The following is a 19,039-nucleotide window of genomic DNA, read 5'->3' as shown; positions in this document are numbered from 1 at the left end:
GGTAATTTCATTTCCCGCCGCCCTGTCCTGAGGTGAATGGAGCTTGCGCCATGTCTCAAGCAGATCCTGAGTCGCTTCTGCAGGAGCTGGGGGGCTGGGACTGGGACCTCTGCCGTAGGGAGCTGCCCGCCGTCCTGCCCCGCCTCCTTATATCCTTCCCGGGAGAGCGGTTCGGCTGCTGGGTGGTTGCGGGGGAGCCACCCCGAAATTACGGGAGGGGGGTGAGGGTGTTCCTCCTGCAGCACAGTTTGAGCAGGTAAATCCCTGGGAGGCAAAGTGCTGCACCTTCGTAAGGGGCTGACACAGGACAGAAAACCTGTGTGCCGGCTGTTGTGCTGGAAACGAGTGCAGCCTTTCACTGAAATAAAAGTTGCATGGTAGAAAATAGCGTGAGGTTAATTAAGTACTGTATGTAATTTCCCCCATCCCGAAACTTCCAAGACTTGTTCTCCAATGCACTGTAAAAGTACTTGTGTTGATTGTTCAGGTACTGAGGTACCTGTACTGGTTATGGAGTATCCCCACCAATCTCATACAGTGAATGAAGTGTACGTGGAGCAGTGTGAGAGAAGTCACTGTGGCTTCTGCAGAAGCTTTAACCATAACTTTCATGGCAGAGAGTTTCTTTAACGTTTTCTTACTCTATGTATCAAGAGTCTGAAGACTGGAATGAGCATATTCGTAAGTAGTGACAAGAAGTGTCTCTTCTTCCTGTGGATCACTGTATTGCAATTGCATTGTAAATTCTGCACTACTTAAAAATGCTTATGCTGTAACTAGTGACATTTGTGATCTTCAGTAGTCCTGCTGGATCTTGCATGTTATGTGAATAGCATGTTGAATAAGCTTTATAAAAGCCCATAAAGAACCTATGCATGTAAGGCTGCTTTTTCCTTCCCACTACTGATTTTTAGATCTTTTAAATGAGGGTGCTTTTAATCTTGTATTTCACTGTCTTTTTGGTTGCTGTCTTACAAGTGGCAAAACTCCTGTAACACCTGATAGTGATAAGAAAATGTGGCTGATATGTAAACGTTCAGGAGTCTCGCTAACATTCGCTGTTGTGTATTAATGCCAACTAACATGTTCAATGTGCATCTCTCTGCAGTTTTGAGTATGGGAAATTGTAGTTCCATGGGCAAACAATTGTGCTTAGCCTTCAACTAAGTGTAGTCAGGTGTGATGCTATTATTGATGTGTTTATGCATGTTGGAGCCGTTATTTCTCAGATAATGCATTTGTGGCAAATATTGTGTTGACTCTCTCAAAATCAAATACCTGATCTGTTTCTGCTTGATGCGGTTCTTTGTTTCATCTGGTAGCTTGCTACGTAATTCTGATAATCTCATTGTTTTTCTTTAATGCTTAAATATTTTGCTTTGCAGGTGTTTTAAGAATCCTGACTGAAATGTTTTTGCCCCATATCAGCCTCGCTGATCTGGAACAAACATTTTTCTCTAAAGTATTACCAAAGGTATGACAGTTTCAATTGAATGTGGAATTTTCCTCACTACTAGCTACTCTATGTTATAACTTCAAATTGAAATTTTACCTTTTAAAAGTTCCAGCAGTTTTTGTTGGATTGTGTCATGGTTTAAACCACAAGGGATTGTTTTTGTGATTGTTGCCACTCTTCATGGTGGGGAGAGGGTTGAACATACAGTGTTCCGCTTTCTAGATACAGTAATTGAATTGTTCTTTTGAAAAGATTGGGCTTTTTATAAAATGAGCTGGAGAATTTTTACATGAGGTAGCCTCTCAGGACAAATAAACTGAAGAATCCAGTGCTTACATATAATGAATAAATGTGAAATTTACTTATGTTCCTTATTTAAGTTTCAGGCCTCAGCTTGTATCTTTTAAGAAGCCTGTAAAAATGGCCACTTGTTTTCCATTTTGTTTATTTTATGTCCTTTAGCAAATTTTGGAGATAACAAGAAAAATGCCTCAAAACAGGCATATTCTGAAAAAGGATTACTGTACCCTACCAGCTTATGTAGTGTCCCACTGATGTCTGGAAGCACCTCAGTGTCTTTGCAGTCTCAGCAGTAGCACTCATCAAATATCCAGAGACCTCAACCAAAGGAGAAATTATTGTTGTTTGTAGATTATAGTGTTATTTTTTTATGTATTCAAAAATTTAATAATCTTTCAAAAAATAAAAATCTGAAACAAAATGAAAAGTTTTTTGAATGATATGGTTTTAACTAACTAAGTAAAAAAAAAATCTTTGGTAGGATGAGGTACATATTTCAAGTGAATTAGCTGTGAACTCTGTCTTTTAATAGGTTTTAGAAAAAGTAACAGGTCCTGTAGCTTCTGTCTGTAATTTGGGAAAACCATAAGGCAATTTGTACTTCTTGGTATATAGTGCTTTGTGATTCCAGCGCTAGAAAGTGTTATTTTCTGCTGTCTTATGTCAGTAGCCTGTGACTCCCTGCCAAGGAAGCAAGTAGATACAGAATGGTATTGGTATTTGCATGTGTGTTTCTAAATAAAATGTTTGGTTTGTTTTGACAGACTCTACAGTTATTTGATAACTTGATGTATGAATTATCCAGTGAGGCCAAAGGATTAACCAGCCAGAATACAGAGTTATGCAATACTGTGAGGAGCCTTCTACAGGCAAGTCCTGTGAAATATGTTACCAAAGGAATATTTAAATTATTCTTTGATTTTACTTAAACAGTTAAAAGATTTTTAGGATATTTTTTGCCAGCTGTTAACCAGGCAGCTAAAATGTAACTTGATCATCCTTTGCAGTTGAAGTTCAATTAACATTTTGTGCATGATTTGATTACATCTAGCTTGTGATGCTAACCATTATTTAAAACCACTAAATCCTAAATCTCAAATTCTGCTCAAGTTTCTAGTGCAAATAGAATGTGATTCTCTGTATTTAAAGAGTGAATCTGGCACCTATTTATACAGTCGTTTAATTCTGAATTTTAAAATGTTTGTAAATTGAGAACATCAGTCAACAGAAGTATGAAGAGCATATAGTTTTGGAGAAAGGCTCTGGAATTGCTTTTATTATTTTATAGAGCTTCATTCATCCTTAACAAACTAATTTATGCAAATATCAGTGAACTTTAAATGCCATAAAACCCTAGGTGCAATTCAGCTAAGGAAACGTGCTTTTGAAATCATTGCAGAAGTGAAAACATTCATTGTTGTTGTTTACTCTTGCTTTAAGACTCTGGTGCAACTATTGGAGACTCTGACTGGTTGTGTACGATACGTCTGCATGCTGCAGGAGTGTGTGCCTCTGGAGAGCATCCGCACCCTTCCAGCCTCTGTACTTTATGTAATAAAGAACACATTTACACACTGCAAGGTAGGTCCATGTTAGAAGGAGAGAAATTCTTATACTGGTTGGCTTTTAGGAAGCATTTTGTAAGATGATCCTATTTTGAAATAATATTGCTGCTGATTTTTTTTTTTTAATTTAAATTTAATTGTTAAATGGTTTACACAATGCAACAGTAATTTTTTCTAGAACAGTGAAGATAGAACAAGGTTTTCATAAGGACACAATAGCCTTAATTTTCACTTTTCAATTTGTCTTTTTTTATGGAAACATTTACATCAGTTTTCCATGTCAGGACTTGAACTCTAGTGCCAAATATCTAACAATTCTAATTTGAAAGTATTGGGGAATATTTGGTATGCTGCTCCCTTTGTTGCTAACATTGCACTGTTTTGTTCAGAAGTATGATCGTAGGTTTGTATATTGAGGCTGAATCCAAAGCCTCGTTAAACTCCCTAGAGCAGGGCAGGATGACATTACTCCCCCTGCAACATTAGTTGTTAGGGAGGCTGCAGGTGAATAGCATTTTGTATTTAACAAACAGGGGTTGGTAGCAGAATGTGTAGACCTGGCTGTATATTGAGTTACAGTAGGTATGTCTTTGCTTTTTTTTCCTCAGTGTAACATTGGACAAAGCTCAGCACATGAAAAATCAGGCTGTGATTCCTGAACTTTTTTTTTAAACCTCTTCTTCTCTATTTCCTACAGGACAGTGAATCTGTGTACTGTGGGCAACTTCACTTGATTTCTGACCTCTTACAAGCTATGTTCAAGGAAACTTACTCTCTTCAGAAGCAGCTGATGGAACTGCTTGACAAAATTTCTGTGGGCTCTGCTTCTACTGAAGATAACATCACAGATATGGTGTCAGGTATATGTGGATCTAACACTTTTTTTTAGTTTTCTCAGTCTTTTTTCTATAGAGAGTATGCCTGAATTTTTAAAACAGGGTTCTAAGTATGCTCAGTTCCTGCTGTCCTGATCAGCCTCCCAGAAAGCAGCATTCTGAAGCTGTAAATATTTCCATTTTTCTCCTGAAACTTTCTCTGGAATGGAGCATGTTGTGTAGGTTTGTAGGAAAGGAGCAGCACCTAAGTACTGAACTATTTTTCTGATTTGATGTCAATGTGGTAATATTAGTGCTCTCGGAGAGTAGCATAACTGTGAACTCATGTATCTGATGTAACTCAGTTGTTGCTGTTGTTATTCCTCCTTAGTAATCCACACTGTGCTGGAGATATGCTCTGTCATTTCTAACATGGACCATGCTCTTCACGCCAATACGTGGAAGTTCATCATCAAGTATGTCATTGAATTCTTTGGATTTATAGTAAGATAAACAGACTGTAATTCTAAATAGTCAGTGTTTCAATAGCTTTATGTTCAGAGTTTCAAATACTATTGAAATTAGAGAATCCGATTTAGCCAGAAGTAAATCTAGAAATTTAATTTCTAAGTTTACCTAGTGAGCAGAACCTTTTAAAGATTCTGTCAGTGAAGGCAGGTAGGAATCGTGCATCAAAGGTAACAGAAGCTTGACTTTTTATACCACAGTGCAGAAGAAAACTTGGAAAATTTGTCTGAACAAATAATCTTAAGAGGTCTGACCCTGCAGGTTTGTAGGTGGTTTTGGCCTGAGTTGTGCTGTCTTGCACTTTCATCCTGCCTCTCCTTTGTGTTTGTATGTGGCTGTGAAGAAGGTTGTTCTCTCTAAATTTCTGGTTTCGGTGTACACAGGTTTTGCACCAATTAGTGTTGTATAAAAGCCTAAATAGAAAAATCAGTTACTTGGATTTGTGCTAAGTCATGGTGTGATCACTTCTGACGATAAAATATCTGATTATATGTCTGTCTTTTAGGCAAAGCCTGAAGCATCATTCTCTGCTGCAGTGCCATCTAAAACATGGTGATATCCTCAGTGGCCTGTGCAATGACACTCTCCTTTCTTTTCACTCCTGTTTGCAACTGGCTGAGCAAATGAAGGTGTCAGAGATACAGGTGAATTAAAAAGCTCCCAAAGCTGCTGTTAACTTGAGAAGAATAAATTATTTGTGCTGTATTGCTGCTTGGAGTGGTGTGGGTTTTTTTTAAGGTTTTGGGGTTTTTTATGGAGGGTGTGTGTTTTTTTTTTTGGGGGGGTTGCTTAATATGGTAGCAGAACACCTTGTTCTTTTGAAACCATGTGAAAATGAGGCCATCGCTTTGTTTAGATTGGGGCACTGAAAATCAGTTTCCACCATGCTCTGTGGGATTTTTTTTTTTTTTTATTCTTTTTCATTTCCTAAACTGGCAATATCCCAAGGTCAGTCAAAACATTTCAATTGAGTGTTGCTCTAAAGATGTTGAAGCATACATTTTTAAATCTTTTTCCCCCATAGCTGCAGAGTCTGTAAAGAATCAAGTTTGAACATTGTTAGCAATCTAACTTTCTTTCTTACTGTATTACTCTGTGTATTAAGTTTTAGAACTGCTTTTTTTCTGGGACAGGAGGGCACTGACCTCAGGCTTTTCCAGAAGACAGTCAAACTGTGCAGGTTCTTTGCTAATTCCCTGGTACACTACACCAAGGTAGGTTTTAATACTTCTATGTTAGTATTCTAAGTTAGTATTAAGTTTAAGCCTCTGTCCTGCAAAGGGAATAATTTTGTACTGTGTAATATGTTAATAATTTAATAATTATATCATATGGGAGGTGTAATTAACATCCATGCATAACCTGCTTGTAGTTCTTCTGCCCATATATACTCACAAGCTTAAGCAGGTTTACTGCTGGGGTTTAACAGGAAAACAGATAAATAATAAGCTATTACAAGCAGTGTCATCACTGAGGAGTTGGCAGGAGATGTCCAGCCTCTACAGGCAGCCTTGAGTCAATGCAGTAGTAGCTTCATCTGGAAGAATTAAGCAGATGAAACCCATTGCCAAGTTTTCAGAGTTGTTATTTCAACAATTTAAAACAGTGTGGCACGTTAATAAGAAGAAATGCCTGTGTACTGTTAGCACGGACACCAGCTTCCTCTTCCTGGCCCTTTCATTTTGTTGTGTTTTATCTTTTCACTGTTAGAAGGCATGCTGTAAATCTACCCATTTTAAGAATGTATGTGAAAAAAATTCCTCTCTAGGAACAGCAGTGATGGTATATTCTGCATCTGTTCTATCCCATGGTGGGGAGGGGACACAAAATGAATAGCCTTGTGAAAGGATAAAACTGCCTTACAGCATGTAAGAGACCACTTCAGAGTGCAGCTCTCCATGGCTATTACAACCATACTTATTATTTTTTTTAAATAAGTTTATAGATTTAATTGTTTTACCTGTAATATGTATATATGTAGTGTAATTAATTTTAGGCATACTTCTAGTGTTTGCTTTGCACTTGCTTTGTGCTGGGGATTGTTAGAATTAAGTTTTTCCAGTGTAGTATTTTACGCACCAGTATAGCACAACAGAAAGTGTATTTGATCATGCATTTTATGTTAAAAGTACTATTCAAAATTAATGGCTTTTGCAGGAATTTCTTTCTTTCTTCTCTGATTCGTGTTCTCAGTTACATCAGCTCTTTCTTCAGATATACAGGTAAGAGAAGTAGAAAGAGTTGATTATTGGTAGTATCTTAATAACATCTCCATATTGCATTCTTAAATTTACAAGTATTATGTGGTGTAAAAAATATAGTTCTTGTTCCAGAGCTGTTGTTTTGTTGTTTTTTTTTTCATGTATGGAAATCTAGGTGTTTTTTTGTTTTGTTTTGTTTTTCTTTTAAATGGGTATTTTTGTATGATACTAGTTACCTGAACCCCATTTTTGAGCAGTGCTGCTATTGTGTGCTAGTGACAAGCCACCAACTTTGTTGCCATTACTTATGTCAACATTTCTTGAGTTATGTATAGAATATGCAGATTGATTGTCTTGAAAACTGGTTCTGTTTATGTGAGTTCATTTGAAAATTCTTGTTCCTAAAATCACAATTCCTGAAGGTACGATTTACCCTTTGGTCATCTTGCAATGAAGCAGCGAGGCCAAGTTACATCAGAGCAACCCAGCAGTGCATCTTCCACTTTGAAACAAACAGTGTGATGCAAGTCAAATCATGCACAGTCAAGACAATTCGGAATTATCATTCCCTAGCAATCCTAATTCCTGTCTCTTTAATATATAACTAAACAGCCTAACTAAAAAAAAAAAAAAAACTAAAAAAATACATTTATTTATTTATTTATTTTCTGTCTAAAATTCTAGTGAGAGGTAAAATCCAAGACAGAATCATAGAAAATCATAGAATGGTTTGGGTTGGAAAGGGCCTTAAATTCATCTAGTTCCAGCACCCCTGCCATGGGCGGGGACACCTCACCCTAGACCGTGCTGCTGAAGGCTCTGTCCAGTCTGGCCTTGAACAGTGCCAGGGATGGTGCATTTACCACTTCTTTGAGCAACCTGTTCCAGTGCCTCACCACCCTCACAGCGAAGAACTTCTTCCTTATATCTAACCTGAGCTTCTCCTGTTTAAACCCATTACCCCTTGCCCTATCGCTGCAGTCCCTGATGAAGAGTCCCTCTCTGGCATGCCTGTAGCCCCGCTTCAGAAGTTGGAAGGCTGCTATGAAGTCTCCATGCAGCCTTCAGATGTCAATGTAGGTGTCAGCAGCAACATTTGACAAATTGTTTCTACTTTAAGACAATGTATGGAAACATTTGTCCTGAAGGGAGAGAGGGTCAGAGAGTACCCTTAAATTTTCTACAGCTTTACTGTTACATTTTTGGTCTTGTGAAAACTCACAAAAGGACTCTGGTTCTCCTGGAAGCAAATGTTTTTTTAGTGTTATGCTCATAAAGCATAACAGTCTGCAAGCAGCTTATCTTTTTTCTTCCAAAAGTTTTGTTCTATTTGTTGCAGCGGTGGGGAGAAGAATAGGGGAAAGTGGCCATTGCCATAGTGGGCTGATTTCAGTCATTCTTTTGGAATTGAAACCAGGTTCTGTGGTGAGATGTGTGCATGAATTCGCTGCATGTTACGCTACAAGATTGGGTGAATGTATTTTTATGAGTTTCCTCTTCTAACTTTACTTACCTTGTAGATCTTTCTCAAGTGGAAGGTTGTAAACTTTTATTCACTCAGAAAACTGGGCAGGATTTTTGAGTAGGAAGATAGCATTTTTACAGTCACTTCGTAAAGTGACTGTAAAAAAACTGCAAGAGTAGTAGGTTTTCATTTCATGATCTCTTTTGCTCCATACTTGTATTACATCCTTTTTTCTTTTATTGGCCAGGTTTGTTTTATTCTTCAAAGAAATTGTGATACTTTTTATTGGTGTCATGTTAAATTAGTGCTGTCACATTTATGACTGTCAAATTGTGTATCCAGGTATTTTCTTGGCTGTCCATTGCATGATATTTTTTGAGATTTGGTATATTTCTTCTTATATTTTTTATGTATTTTACCTGCATTTTCCATGAGCGTGTAAGGTTTTCTTTCAGTGTTTAGTAAAATACTGAATTGTGATGCTTAGTTTAAAGGCTGAATGCAGAGTTGTAACTCTCAGGCTACAACAGATGTTCTAAAATGCGGAGCCGTTTCTGCCTTTTGTTTCAGAATAACAAGGAAACCATTAATTTGTCTTTTTGTAGCTCTTTTCAAAAGTAGTGTTACTGCAAATGCTACTAGAATATTTAACTTTTTTTTTTGTCCCCCCCTCAGCAAATTTCCTCCCAGTCTCTATGCTCCAGAGATCTCTGAAGTTCACCGAGATGAAATATTCCGGGTGTTTCTTGTGGCTCTGGACCCTCTCATCAATCAGCTTCTTCCCTTTAGCCCTTTTATGGAGCAAGTGTTAAGTAAAAAGCTAGGTGGGTTTAAAATACACCTACCACTGCTGTAAGTACTGTGCAAGCATCTCTAAGGGATCAAGATTGGTATTTTGACTTTCTGGAGCACAGGCAATATTCTGCATGGTTTGCTTGTCTCCAGTTCTTCCAAAAATACAATGATATGCTTGGTTGCATCCTAGCTCAGATGAATTTTATAACAGATAGTTCATGTTGCTGTTGAATGCATCTTTTCCAGAGTTACTCACAATAAATTCAGTATTAGTCTGAAGTATTAGTATTAGTTTTGCATCATTTCAGTCCACATTTGTCACAAACTTTCAAAGTAGGCTGAAATTTTTCTGTTGTTCTGTTGATGGGGGAAGACAGCTATTTTTTCCTAAAAATTCTGGAAAGCAGAATGCCTTAAATCTGGAAAATGCTCAGTTTTTTGTTATAACACTCCATGCTCCCTCATTTCTGCCCTGACCAGCATGTCATAATTCTGAGATAGCTGACTTGACTTCTTTCTCATGTGTGCACTCTGGCCTTGTGGTTACCCTGGCCTATCCGCTTACAAGAAAACTTTGGTTTCAGTATTTGAGTCATCTAGTGCTTTCAAGAAGAATGGAAGCATGAGGCATCCAGATTGTAAATCCTTTGCAGTATCTTGCAGTGGTAGTTCAGAACTGGAGTATTTTAGATTTTAGCTGGTACAGTATATTGTGTTTATTTTTCATTCAAGCACAATATTCATGATGATACATTCTTTTTTCCCAGCTGTGTCTGTAAGTAACTTTTTATTATTTTACCGGGGACTTCTATGTTTCACCAGTTGTTCATCATTTGTCACTTGCTTAAAAGCTAGTTTACACATGCAATATGTTTACCAACTAGCAGCACGTTAAAAAAAACAACCCAACTTTTACAGGTCTGCCTCCTGAGCAGCATCTGCCTCAGTGTCTCATTCTCATTACCATAATGGACAAGCTGTCCTCTCAGCCTGAAGAAGTGCAAACTCTCTGGAACACAGGAAAAAGGTACTAAAAAGGTTTTTGTTGTAGCTCTTCACCACAGTGGTCAGTCTGTACAGGCAGAGGGGCTCAGCTGTTGGAGTTTCCTTTGCAGCTGAGTAGTAAAATTTGTCAGACTCTATGGATTTACATCCTTACACTGGGAAAAAATGGGATCTGACATTCAGTGGTACAGGGAGTGAAGGCCAGAAATGTCTTTGTTTTTTAAAGAAAGAAATGGTATTTAGAGTACTTCCATAAGTACTAAGAGATAAGAAGAGAGATAAGGGGTAAGAAGAGAGAGACATATGTAATTTGTTGATAGTTCACGAAGTTAAAATCTTACGTTTTTATGCTTGAACTTGCTGATAGTCACCTGAATTTGTAAAAGAGGAAAGTAGTCAGGTGCTAAAATCTGATCTAAAAGCACTGAAGTTATTGCTGTTATTTCTGGTCAAAGTTTCTGTAGTACGGATGTTGCTTGCAGGGCTTACAAGGCTTGCAATTCACGTATGTATGTAACCCAACTGTTTTTTTGTTTTTGTTTCTCCACTTGCAGCCTATCTTTATTTTCAGCTCTCTTCTTCAGTTTCCAGCAATGTTCTGGTGAGCTTTCTCTCCCTGTGTGTTTGCCAGAGGTGATCAGTACAGGACAACTGGCTGCTCCCATCACCCTCTATCACTATGTCTGTGTCCATCTGTGCTCCTTCATTGCTTCCACACTCCCATCACACTTTCCTCAGCTGGTAAGATTATTTTTGCTTATCATCTCTTCACCTATATGATGCATGGGTACTATTTAAAAAAGAATGAGCTCTTTCTAATGATCTGGCTCTAAAGAGGTGCTTAGGTATGAAGTGATAATGTAGAAAGCTGCCATGATGCAACTACATCACTGGGTTTCAGTTATACACTAAATGTCAGTAGTAGAAAAGGGGAAAATAAAGCTTCATACAAGTTCTAGAGAACATCAGTGGTGTTGGAAATCTCTGTTCTGTTTGGGGGTGAGAAGGTCAAGTTGTTATAAAAAAGTTCAGTGCTTTCTTTGATGTGGTATTCAAGTTGTATGAAGCTCACCTGGTTTTGTTAGTCTATACTGTGAAGTAATAAAGTGGAATTTAATATTTAGAGTAGATAATATTGTTGTGATTGCAGCTAAGAATATACCATTAAATGGTAATAAGCAAAATTTTCTACTTCAGAGAAATTCTGGGCTTTGATTAACTTTATATAAAGTTTTAGAAGTTCTACACTTTTTACTACAAAAGAACTTCTAGATAAATGTAAACCTTCGTAAAGTTCTGTCACACAGCAATGATAGCCCTAATTTAGTTTTTCTTTTTTCTGAGTGCTATATTCCTCTTTCAGATAAAATTCGTGTTCCTACAGGAGAAGACGTTCTATTTGGTTTTCAGTGAGCTGCCAATAAAGCTGGCAAGAAAGTTGGCAATACATTGGTTTTAAAATGATTTTTAAAAAAGACCAAACCAAAAATTTATTAGAGTTGCCTTGTGAAGAAGGGATGCACATGATGGAATGTCTTGAAAAGTGAAGGATCCTCAGCCCATTGAAATGACTGTACATGCGCATTCAAAGCGTGCAAAACTGAAGGTGTGCTTGATGGTGTAGCTGAATAGAGAGTATGATAATGAGTTCTTAGACCATTTTAAATCAGATAAGCTGAAAGTCTTAGATTTTAGGCTAATTATTGGAGTAAAAGTCATAGTAAGGCTGCAGTCTGTGTGAATTTGTGTATGTATTTTCTCTTCAGGAGTATGCTCTGCTGGATGCTGTGCTGGGTTCTAGTATGATCACATCTTTGCTAGCAATGGACTCGTGGTGCTTCCTTGCCCGGTAAGATGTTTTTTATTACAGGTGAAGCAGGATTTCCCCACAGATCCAGTTAGTTCTTTTGTACATAATTTCTGAAGTGGTTTTTGTTGTTTTGGTTTCGGGGTTTTTTGGGGTATTTTTAAAGGCAAATTGTCCCAGAATTGGATTATTTATCAGATATAGAGCATATTTTGAAAACGAGGAGCAGAAATGGCATACCCTTTTTTACATTCATGTGATAAAGGAGAACATACCTTTCCTATTATTTGAGAATTTTTTTTGGAACAGTTCTCACAGGTAAATTGGTTCTGTGCGTATTAAGTTTAAATATATTAGAGGAAATGGCCATCTCAGACAAGATTTAGAATATTTAGTCTGTAAAAAAGTAGGAAGTACAGACTCACAAGCTTCTGTCTCTCACATTTAGGTATGGAACAGCTGAACTGTGCGCTCACCACGTTGCTGTGATTGCCCACTTGGTAAGAACCACAGTGATCTTTGCAATTTGGCACCAGTTTTAATCCTAGTTCTACCAGCAAACTTTCTAAATGACCAAAGACAGGAATTTTTCTTTTTTCCTTTTTTTTCTTTTTTCTTTTTTCGCCAAATACAAATGGAGATTGCTTTAAAACTTCAAATTGGGTTAATAATTAGCGCAAGCAGTAATGTGAAAATATAAAACAATGTCTACTATTTCCAACATGTCCTGCATTTTTATGTAGAGCATTACTGCTGTGATCACACACTGTGACTCTCAGAACATTCTGTATAGAATTAGTTTGCTGAGTGGTGATTTTTTTCTCAATTTAATTGGATGCATTGCCCTTTTATCCTAATTCAGATAAAGTCTTGGCCCAGTGACTGTTACGAGGTCTCTGCCTTGGGTGTTCTGCTGAGGCGTATGCTCTTCTTGATGGCTCCAGATCATCAGGCAAGTATAGCACAGCATTTCCTCTCTTTAACAGGAGATTTGAATCACTGGCCTATGTTAAAATATCCTCTTTGAGTTCTTCACTTGCTGTACTTGATACTGTACTTACTATTACTTTGTCATAATGGATTCTAATTTGTACAGATGTGCTCTACCAAGAAAGGTACTGACATGTTTCTAAGAGGGGTCTTACTGGGCAGCACTGAAGTCCTTTTTTTGACTAAGTACAAAAATGGCACATCACCCAGATTTGCTGAAACTGTCATTGTATCTGCAGTCGGTGTTTATGAGTCTTCTCATGCCATGAGATACAAAGACTAGCATCCCTTTCTGTTAGTGCCTCTATATACCTTGGAGAGGCTAAAGCTCGATCTTCTACTTGCTAGAGAGCCATTGTTTCAAGCAGATGAAAGTAAGTTGCTTAGTCATTTTCATGCCCTATATGTGACGAGAGGTGGCAGTAAGTTCAATTTTAGTTAAACAAAAGGTTTTACACAATTTTTTTCATGTAATATTTCTAAAGCAAACTGATAGTGCTTTTTGGTTTCTCAGCTTTCTGAGAAATTATCAAATTGTCTTCTGGCCTGTTTAGTTCATGTTAACTTTTGTTTGCAGGTAGAATTTGCTCATAAGTTTGCTCCAGAAGAGGTGGAGAACTTGGCTGTGTGGCAGCATATATCCTTAAAGGCCCTGAATCCTGATCTTAGGAAACGAGTGGCATGTCAGCTCTGTGTAACTGGGCTCGCACAGTGCAGGCAATGGCTGAAAAGCAGGCGTGCTTTAGGAGAGCTGCGATGTGTGGTAAGGGAGATTTGGTTCTCTTTGTGAAAATGTGGGAACTCTGGATTTCCAAACTATAAGGGTTCTGTTGCTGTCACCCCAATTCTGTTTCTTCTGTGTGTTTGTGTGTTGCACAGCTTTTTTCCATGCCTAGCTGCCACATGCATGAATAAGAACTCTCTTTTTAATGTTTTGTGCTAGTACACAGCACCTTAGGAGCCTCTATGCTGAGGGTGACACTGGAGGTTTTATGGTTTACTCCTTTAGATACGGTTTGCTCTCTAGGAAAGCAGATGTATTTTTCTTTAGAATTTCTGATTTATACTACATCATACAATTATTTTTAAGTTTTAAAAACTTGGCTGTTTTAATGCAGCATCAAATCTAAAAGATGCTCACTGGTCTCCTTGGAAAGGAGTGTGAGAAACCAGGGACTTTCACATGAATTCTCTGCTGCCAGCTTTTGCCTGCCAATGCAGCTAATGACTGCAGCACCATGTGAAACTCACAGAAGGAACGGATGGTCTCCTTGCTTTGGAAGCTTTGTTGGCTGCTGGCCCAGTGGATTAGCTGTACTGTACAGCTGACAGAGCACATTGGGCTTCTTGCCATCTTGTATCATTTCAGATGTTTAATAGGAGCCAGGGGTTTTGGTTTGGTTTACATGTAGGTTTTTTTGGTCAATCTTATACATTTTTTCCTACTAGAATACTGCCCTTTCTGTGCTGCTGGCTGCCTGCGGTTTTGCTGATGACACTCTGGAGGCAGAGCTTCAGACATCTGTGTTGGGGGTGCTTGGTCAGTTCTGGACTTTTCTCCATGCTAAGCAGGTAAGAGAATTTGCTGCTCCAATTGTGAAAGCATGATGTTTTTGAGAGGCTGGTGCTGTTTCATTATGTGTTTGTTACTAAGTTGTTTTACTTGGATTGGACCATTTCTGTAAAGCTGTGTAACTGTGCTGCCCATCTGCTCTCAGTTGCTTTATGTATTAGACAGGCATGTACTCTGGGAAGAGTTTGAATTTTCCTGAGCATTACATGGAGCAACATTCCTTGTTGCTCCATCTGTTATTTAGTGTCAGATTCAGACTAGCGTAACAAGAAGCCTGAAATACATCATTCTGATTCATACCAGTTACAGAATTGGCCTGTTTTTAATGTTCTTGAGAATGTGATCAAAATTTGTGGTTATTTAATTAGTGCATAGCTTAACACACATGAAAACCCATAGAGCTAGCAACCTTCCTCCCAGATTTGAGAACAAGGGGTAAGCCAATTCCTTTGCAACTGTATACCTGTTCATGTCTGCAGCTGCAGTAAAGAAAAAAAGGATTAAAAATGAAAGTTTGAGAGTGGGGGTGAAGAAGAGCCAACAGTGTGCCCTTTTAGAGGTCTCTTCCAACCTCAGCCATTCTTTGAAGACATTTGGCAAATGAGAAGTGAAAAGAAATAGTTCATATAACCGTTAGGTGCTTATATTAGTGAGTGGAGAATGGTGTTGAGGGATAGGTAATAAATATTTTTAATACAAAAACAAAAATCTAAGAAAAAGGTCTTTTAAAGTGTGACTACCTACAAATATTGATATGACTATTTTAATACTTTATTCTGCTTATGATGTGTTCTTTTCTCTGTGTAAAGTTAGCTAAGAAGTTTGGAATTCTACCATAATTTTAAATTTTTTCTTAAGTAGTTATTCCATAAGAATGCAATGTTACTAATATGTTGTGATGTGTTAAAGGTCTCAGATGAGCCATGTCTCCAGCAGACACTGTGTTTATTACTTCACCTTTTGGAATTTTTCATCCAAGCATTAGATGCTCACCTGATTACTCAGGTAAAACACCAAAACAAATCCTATCTGTGAATAAATTACTTCATGAAAACTAAGGTCTTTGTGATTTAATGAAATCCCAAATGAGTTATTTCATGGTCTGACCTACTCTTAACACATGGAGATTCCTAATTTTATTTCTTCCTTGATTACTTTCCTGATCTTTAAACCAAGTATACGGCACTCTGGTGAACACTGTTTTTGAGAATCCCATTACTCTGTAAGACAATTGAGATCTATGGATATGCTATAGAGCATGCTAATTTTTTTCTGAAGTGCATACTGCAGCAGCTTTATCCTAGCCAGTTTTATTGAAGGTGTAGCATTCCTTTTGTTTTCAGTCCAGTTTTCTAAAATCAATGTCCTAAGATTTAAAGATGAGACAGAACAGTTTTCACCTGCAATCTGTGTGATGAAGCTTCACTGGGTTCCTTTTCGGCAGGTATTTGCCCTGCAGTCTTCCCTTTTCCAGTTGGATCCCCCAGACCATGTTCGTCTAGCAATGGTGGATTTTCTCTCTTCTATGGGAAAGGTGTTTATACCACAAGAAGCACAGGTGAATATAATTGTGGCCTTAGTGAAATAATTTTCAGACTTTGGATGAAAAGATATTTATTTAGAGGATCAAGTTCTTTACATACAGGAGTGCAAGGGTATAATAATCTTGGAGACTTATTAATGGCCTATGGTAGTTCCGTTTTTCATTAAGACATGCTGAGTGTATGCAAAGTGCTTGGTTTATTCATTTGCTTGTTGCTTCCCACCAGTTAGAAAGGACTGACAAGTGACCCTCCAAGAAGAAAGAAGATGTCACCTTCCTTAGAGTGTTTGTTTTTTTTTGCCAGACAAGGCAGTCACTCTCATTTCACAAACCTGTCCCTTGACCTTGGAGCAATTATTTAATAACAAATCATGATAGTAACATCTGCACAACTAACTCTTCAGAACTGATAGATACTTGTTCCTCTTTCAGAGGCAAGTTGTACCCCAGTTGTCATGTGTGTTTGCTTCTCTGCTGGCTGACCAGACCTGGCTGATTCATCAGCACGCATTGGAGGCATTCACACATTTTGCAGAGGTAAGTACAGCAGAAATCTGGATATGTGTATTTGGCTCTGTTAATTTTTATTGTACAGAAATTCTTCTGTCTTGAATATTTGCTGCTCTTCCATGACTAGCTTGGATCTCAGTATTACAGATGCTATTGCACATCAAAAGTAATGAGGCCTAGTGCAGCTGCAAGTGATTTCACAACCTGGAAGTGAAGGAAGATAAAGCATTGGTTCCTTAGACTGGTTGCAACAGGAAACGGACAGTCAGGGAAACATTTTTTACTTTGTCTATTCCTCTGTTAATATGAAGGTACTGGACAATGATTACTCAACATTTTTGACAGGAAACAAGCCATGAAGATGTTGTTCCTCAGTGCCTTGATTCTGAAGAAACTAAGAACAAAGTTGTTAGTTTTCTGGGAAAGGTATGTACGTTGCTGAACCACTTTACTGCTTTCTTGGTTGATGTTGTGCACATCTGTTATACACAGTACACAGCCTATGTCTACACCTGCATTATCTGCACGGTGATAAAATAAGTAACTAAAATAAATTTTTGATCTGGTTGAACTTTCCTACTTGCCTTAATCAGCAGAATTAACAACTGCCATTCCTCTGCATGCTGCTCTTCTACTATGTCCCAACTTTAAGTGCTTCACTTTTCCCTCCTTGAACAAAACAATCAATCAAATGAAACAGTTGTTGTAAGCAGATAAGTTATCTGATAAGAAGACAAGGATTTAATCATTTAGCGTGTGCGATTTCCTTCCCTGTTTCTCTTGGATTAGTTTCTGAAAGCCAAATGAATGTGTATGAAACATATCCGTCTTTTTTGCATGTTAGAAAAAATTCCCTTAAGAGCAGATGGCTATTAATGCAGAACAGAGATAGTGGGAAGGAGAGGGTGGTTAGCATACTGTAAGCTAAGACAGGGCTATCTGGATGAACACTATTTGACAAGCAGGTAATTAGCAAAACAACTAATAAGCTGCCAGAACTGGTGCTACACCAGAGTTGTAGATAATTTCAGTCTGCTCACAAGTGTGTGAGAAATTAGATTCACTTCAAACTGCTTGTTAAGATCTCTCCTACCCTTTTGTTCTGGTACATAAATCGAGTCTATGAAGGCTGGTAATGTTGCCTTGGTTTAGTTACCTCTCCTGTGACATTCTCCCTAGACGAGGCAGGTAGAAGAGACAACAGAAGCACGAACAGAACGCATGAAGCAAGAAGGGATTACCTGCAGTGTACAGCTGATGAAAATGGGTGGAGAACTGGAATCAACAGGAGAGGTATGTGCACTTTTAAACTGTCTGGGCTCTATTGTTGATTTGTGAGTTCTAGGAAGTACCTAAAGAGGTTCAAGATAGTCTTGCTGCCCTCCATGTTCTAAGATAAAAGGTTGCATGCACTCCTGGCCCTTAGTGTTATGCTTGAATGCTCTGTACTGCTTGCCAGACAGCAAGAGCTCTTGCAAGACAAGGTAGTCTCTTGCAGCTGTTCTCCATCTAAAGGGTTTCTTGCATTTAGATGACGACTGATCACTTGTACAGAGGCTTATAAATAATGTCTCATGTTTACTTAAATCTGCAGCCTCTGGCAAAAAGACCTTGTCACCCACCTTCTGAGGAGCAGTATAAATCAGCGATAGGCACTATGGAGGGGGCAGTGGAGGCTGTGAAGCTGCTGCTCCAGAAGGGATCACCCCCTGCTTGGCTTGCAGTGAAACTGGAGGCTCTACACGCAGCTATAGCCATCCTCAGAGACAGTGTACGGTAAGGTGTGCTCAATAGGGATTAGAGATAATAAAACAGCTCAGCTCCCCTTCATAAGGAAGAGAAGCCCTTGTACCACAATTTCTGAAGAAGAAAAAAATGATACAGGGCAATGCTCTACTGTGCTGCTGTGTCTCAATTAATGTGCCAAAACTAAATGGGGTGTGAGATGTTGGACTGTCTTTCACAACTGGCTGGAAGGACTGATATATGTTAATGGTCACTACTATGCCTCTGAGCTGTGATTTTGTATATTGCCAATGTATAGCTTGCTTTTCTAAGCTACTGTATGGTGCTAACCATTTCATGAGATTGTATTTTGAATACTAAGATGTTTGACCCTGGTGTAAGTTACCTTTGTTGTCCTGTACAAGTGACCAGGCAGTAGATGTTTTTATCTTAATTTTAAAATACATTCAAGTATAACAATTTAAGGCTCTCTGCTGTTCTCTGAACATATGCCTCTGCTGCTGGTTCCACTCCATGCTAGGGTCATCTTTTAAAAACAATCTTTATTGATCACAGCTACGAGGAGAAAGAATGTAGTGCTTAAGTAGTTTATGTTCAGTGGTCCTTCACTGCACGCTTCCTAGCACCTCCTGTGCCATACAATGACAGAACTATACAAACAGAAATAAAAGAGTAAATTGTACATTTATCTTAAAAACATCTTTTAGCTAGAAAGTTGAAAGGAGCCATTTCTAAGAGCT

At 38.2% G+C, this 19,039-nt stretch overlaps 1 protein-coding gene across 2 annotated transcripts; it reads left to right on the top strand.

Moving 5' to 3' along the window:
- The first annotated feature begins 3 nt into the window (after positions 1 to 3).
- Positions 4 to 18,763, top strand: FIRRM (FIGNL1 interacting regulator of recombination and mitosis). 2 transcript variants are annotated; one of them, XM_065673983.1, is made up of 24 exons: positions 5 to 149; positions 642 to 681; positions 1,386 to 1,474; positions 2,521 to 2,625; positions 3,197 to 3,337; positions 4,019 to 4,181; positions 4,528 to 4,612; positions 5,170 to 5,308; positions 5,798 to 5,878; positions 6,822 to 6,886; positions 9,006 to 9,154; positions 10,044 to 10,152; positions 10,685 to 10,871; positions 11,897 to 11,979; positions 12,386 to 12,437; positions 12,800 to 12,889; positions 13,505 to 13,690; positions 14,377 to 14,499; positions 15,410 to 15,505; positions 15,945 to 16,058; positions 16,476 to 16,580; positions 16,899 to 16,979; positions 17,733 to 17,846; positions 18,148 to 18,763. In XM_065673983.1, exons 1-24 carry the CDS (start codon positions 51 to 53, stop codon positions 18,331 to 18,333), a joined length of 2,682 nt encoding a protein of 893 aa, XP_065530055.1. In that variant the 5' UTR covers positions 5 to 50; the 3' UTR covers positions 18,334 to 18,763. The 2 variants fall into 2 exon arrangements, 1 of the variants encoding a protein (XP_065530055.1); XR_010611449.1 differs by lacking the exon at positions 18,148 to 18,763 and having other exon boundaries at positions 4 to 149; positions 16,693 to 16,979; positions 17,733 to 17,750.
- Positions 18,764 to 19,039: the final 276 nt, after the last annotated feature.

The sequence above is a fragment of the Lathamus discolor genome, chromosome 3 (assembly GCF_037157495.1).
Source record: "Lathamus discolor isolate bLatDis1 chromosome 3, bLatDis1.hap1, whole genome shotgun sequence".
NCBI classification, from domain to species: Eukaryota; Metazoa; Chordata; class Aves; order Psittaciformes; family Psittacidae; genus Lathamus; species Lathamus discolor.
Note: the sequence above shows the minus strand (reverse complement) of the source record. Positions and strands in the feature narration are given on the sequence as shown.

Bases quoted from the DNA above. Each gene is read 5' to 3' on its own strand.
- FIRRM (XM_065673983.1), top strand. From the start codon at position 51: ATGTCTCAAGCAGATCCTGAGTCGCTTCTGCAGGAGCTGGGGGGCTGG. The intron at 682-1,385 runs GTAAGTAGTGAC...TTTGCTTTGCAG, and splicing joins AGACTGGAATGAGCATATTC to GTGTTTTAAGAATCCTGACT. The intron at 13,691-14,376 runs GTAAGGGAGATT...TTTTCCTACTAG, and splicing joins TAGGAGAGCTGCGATGTGTG to AATACTGCCCTTTCTGTGCT.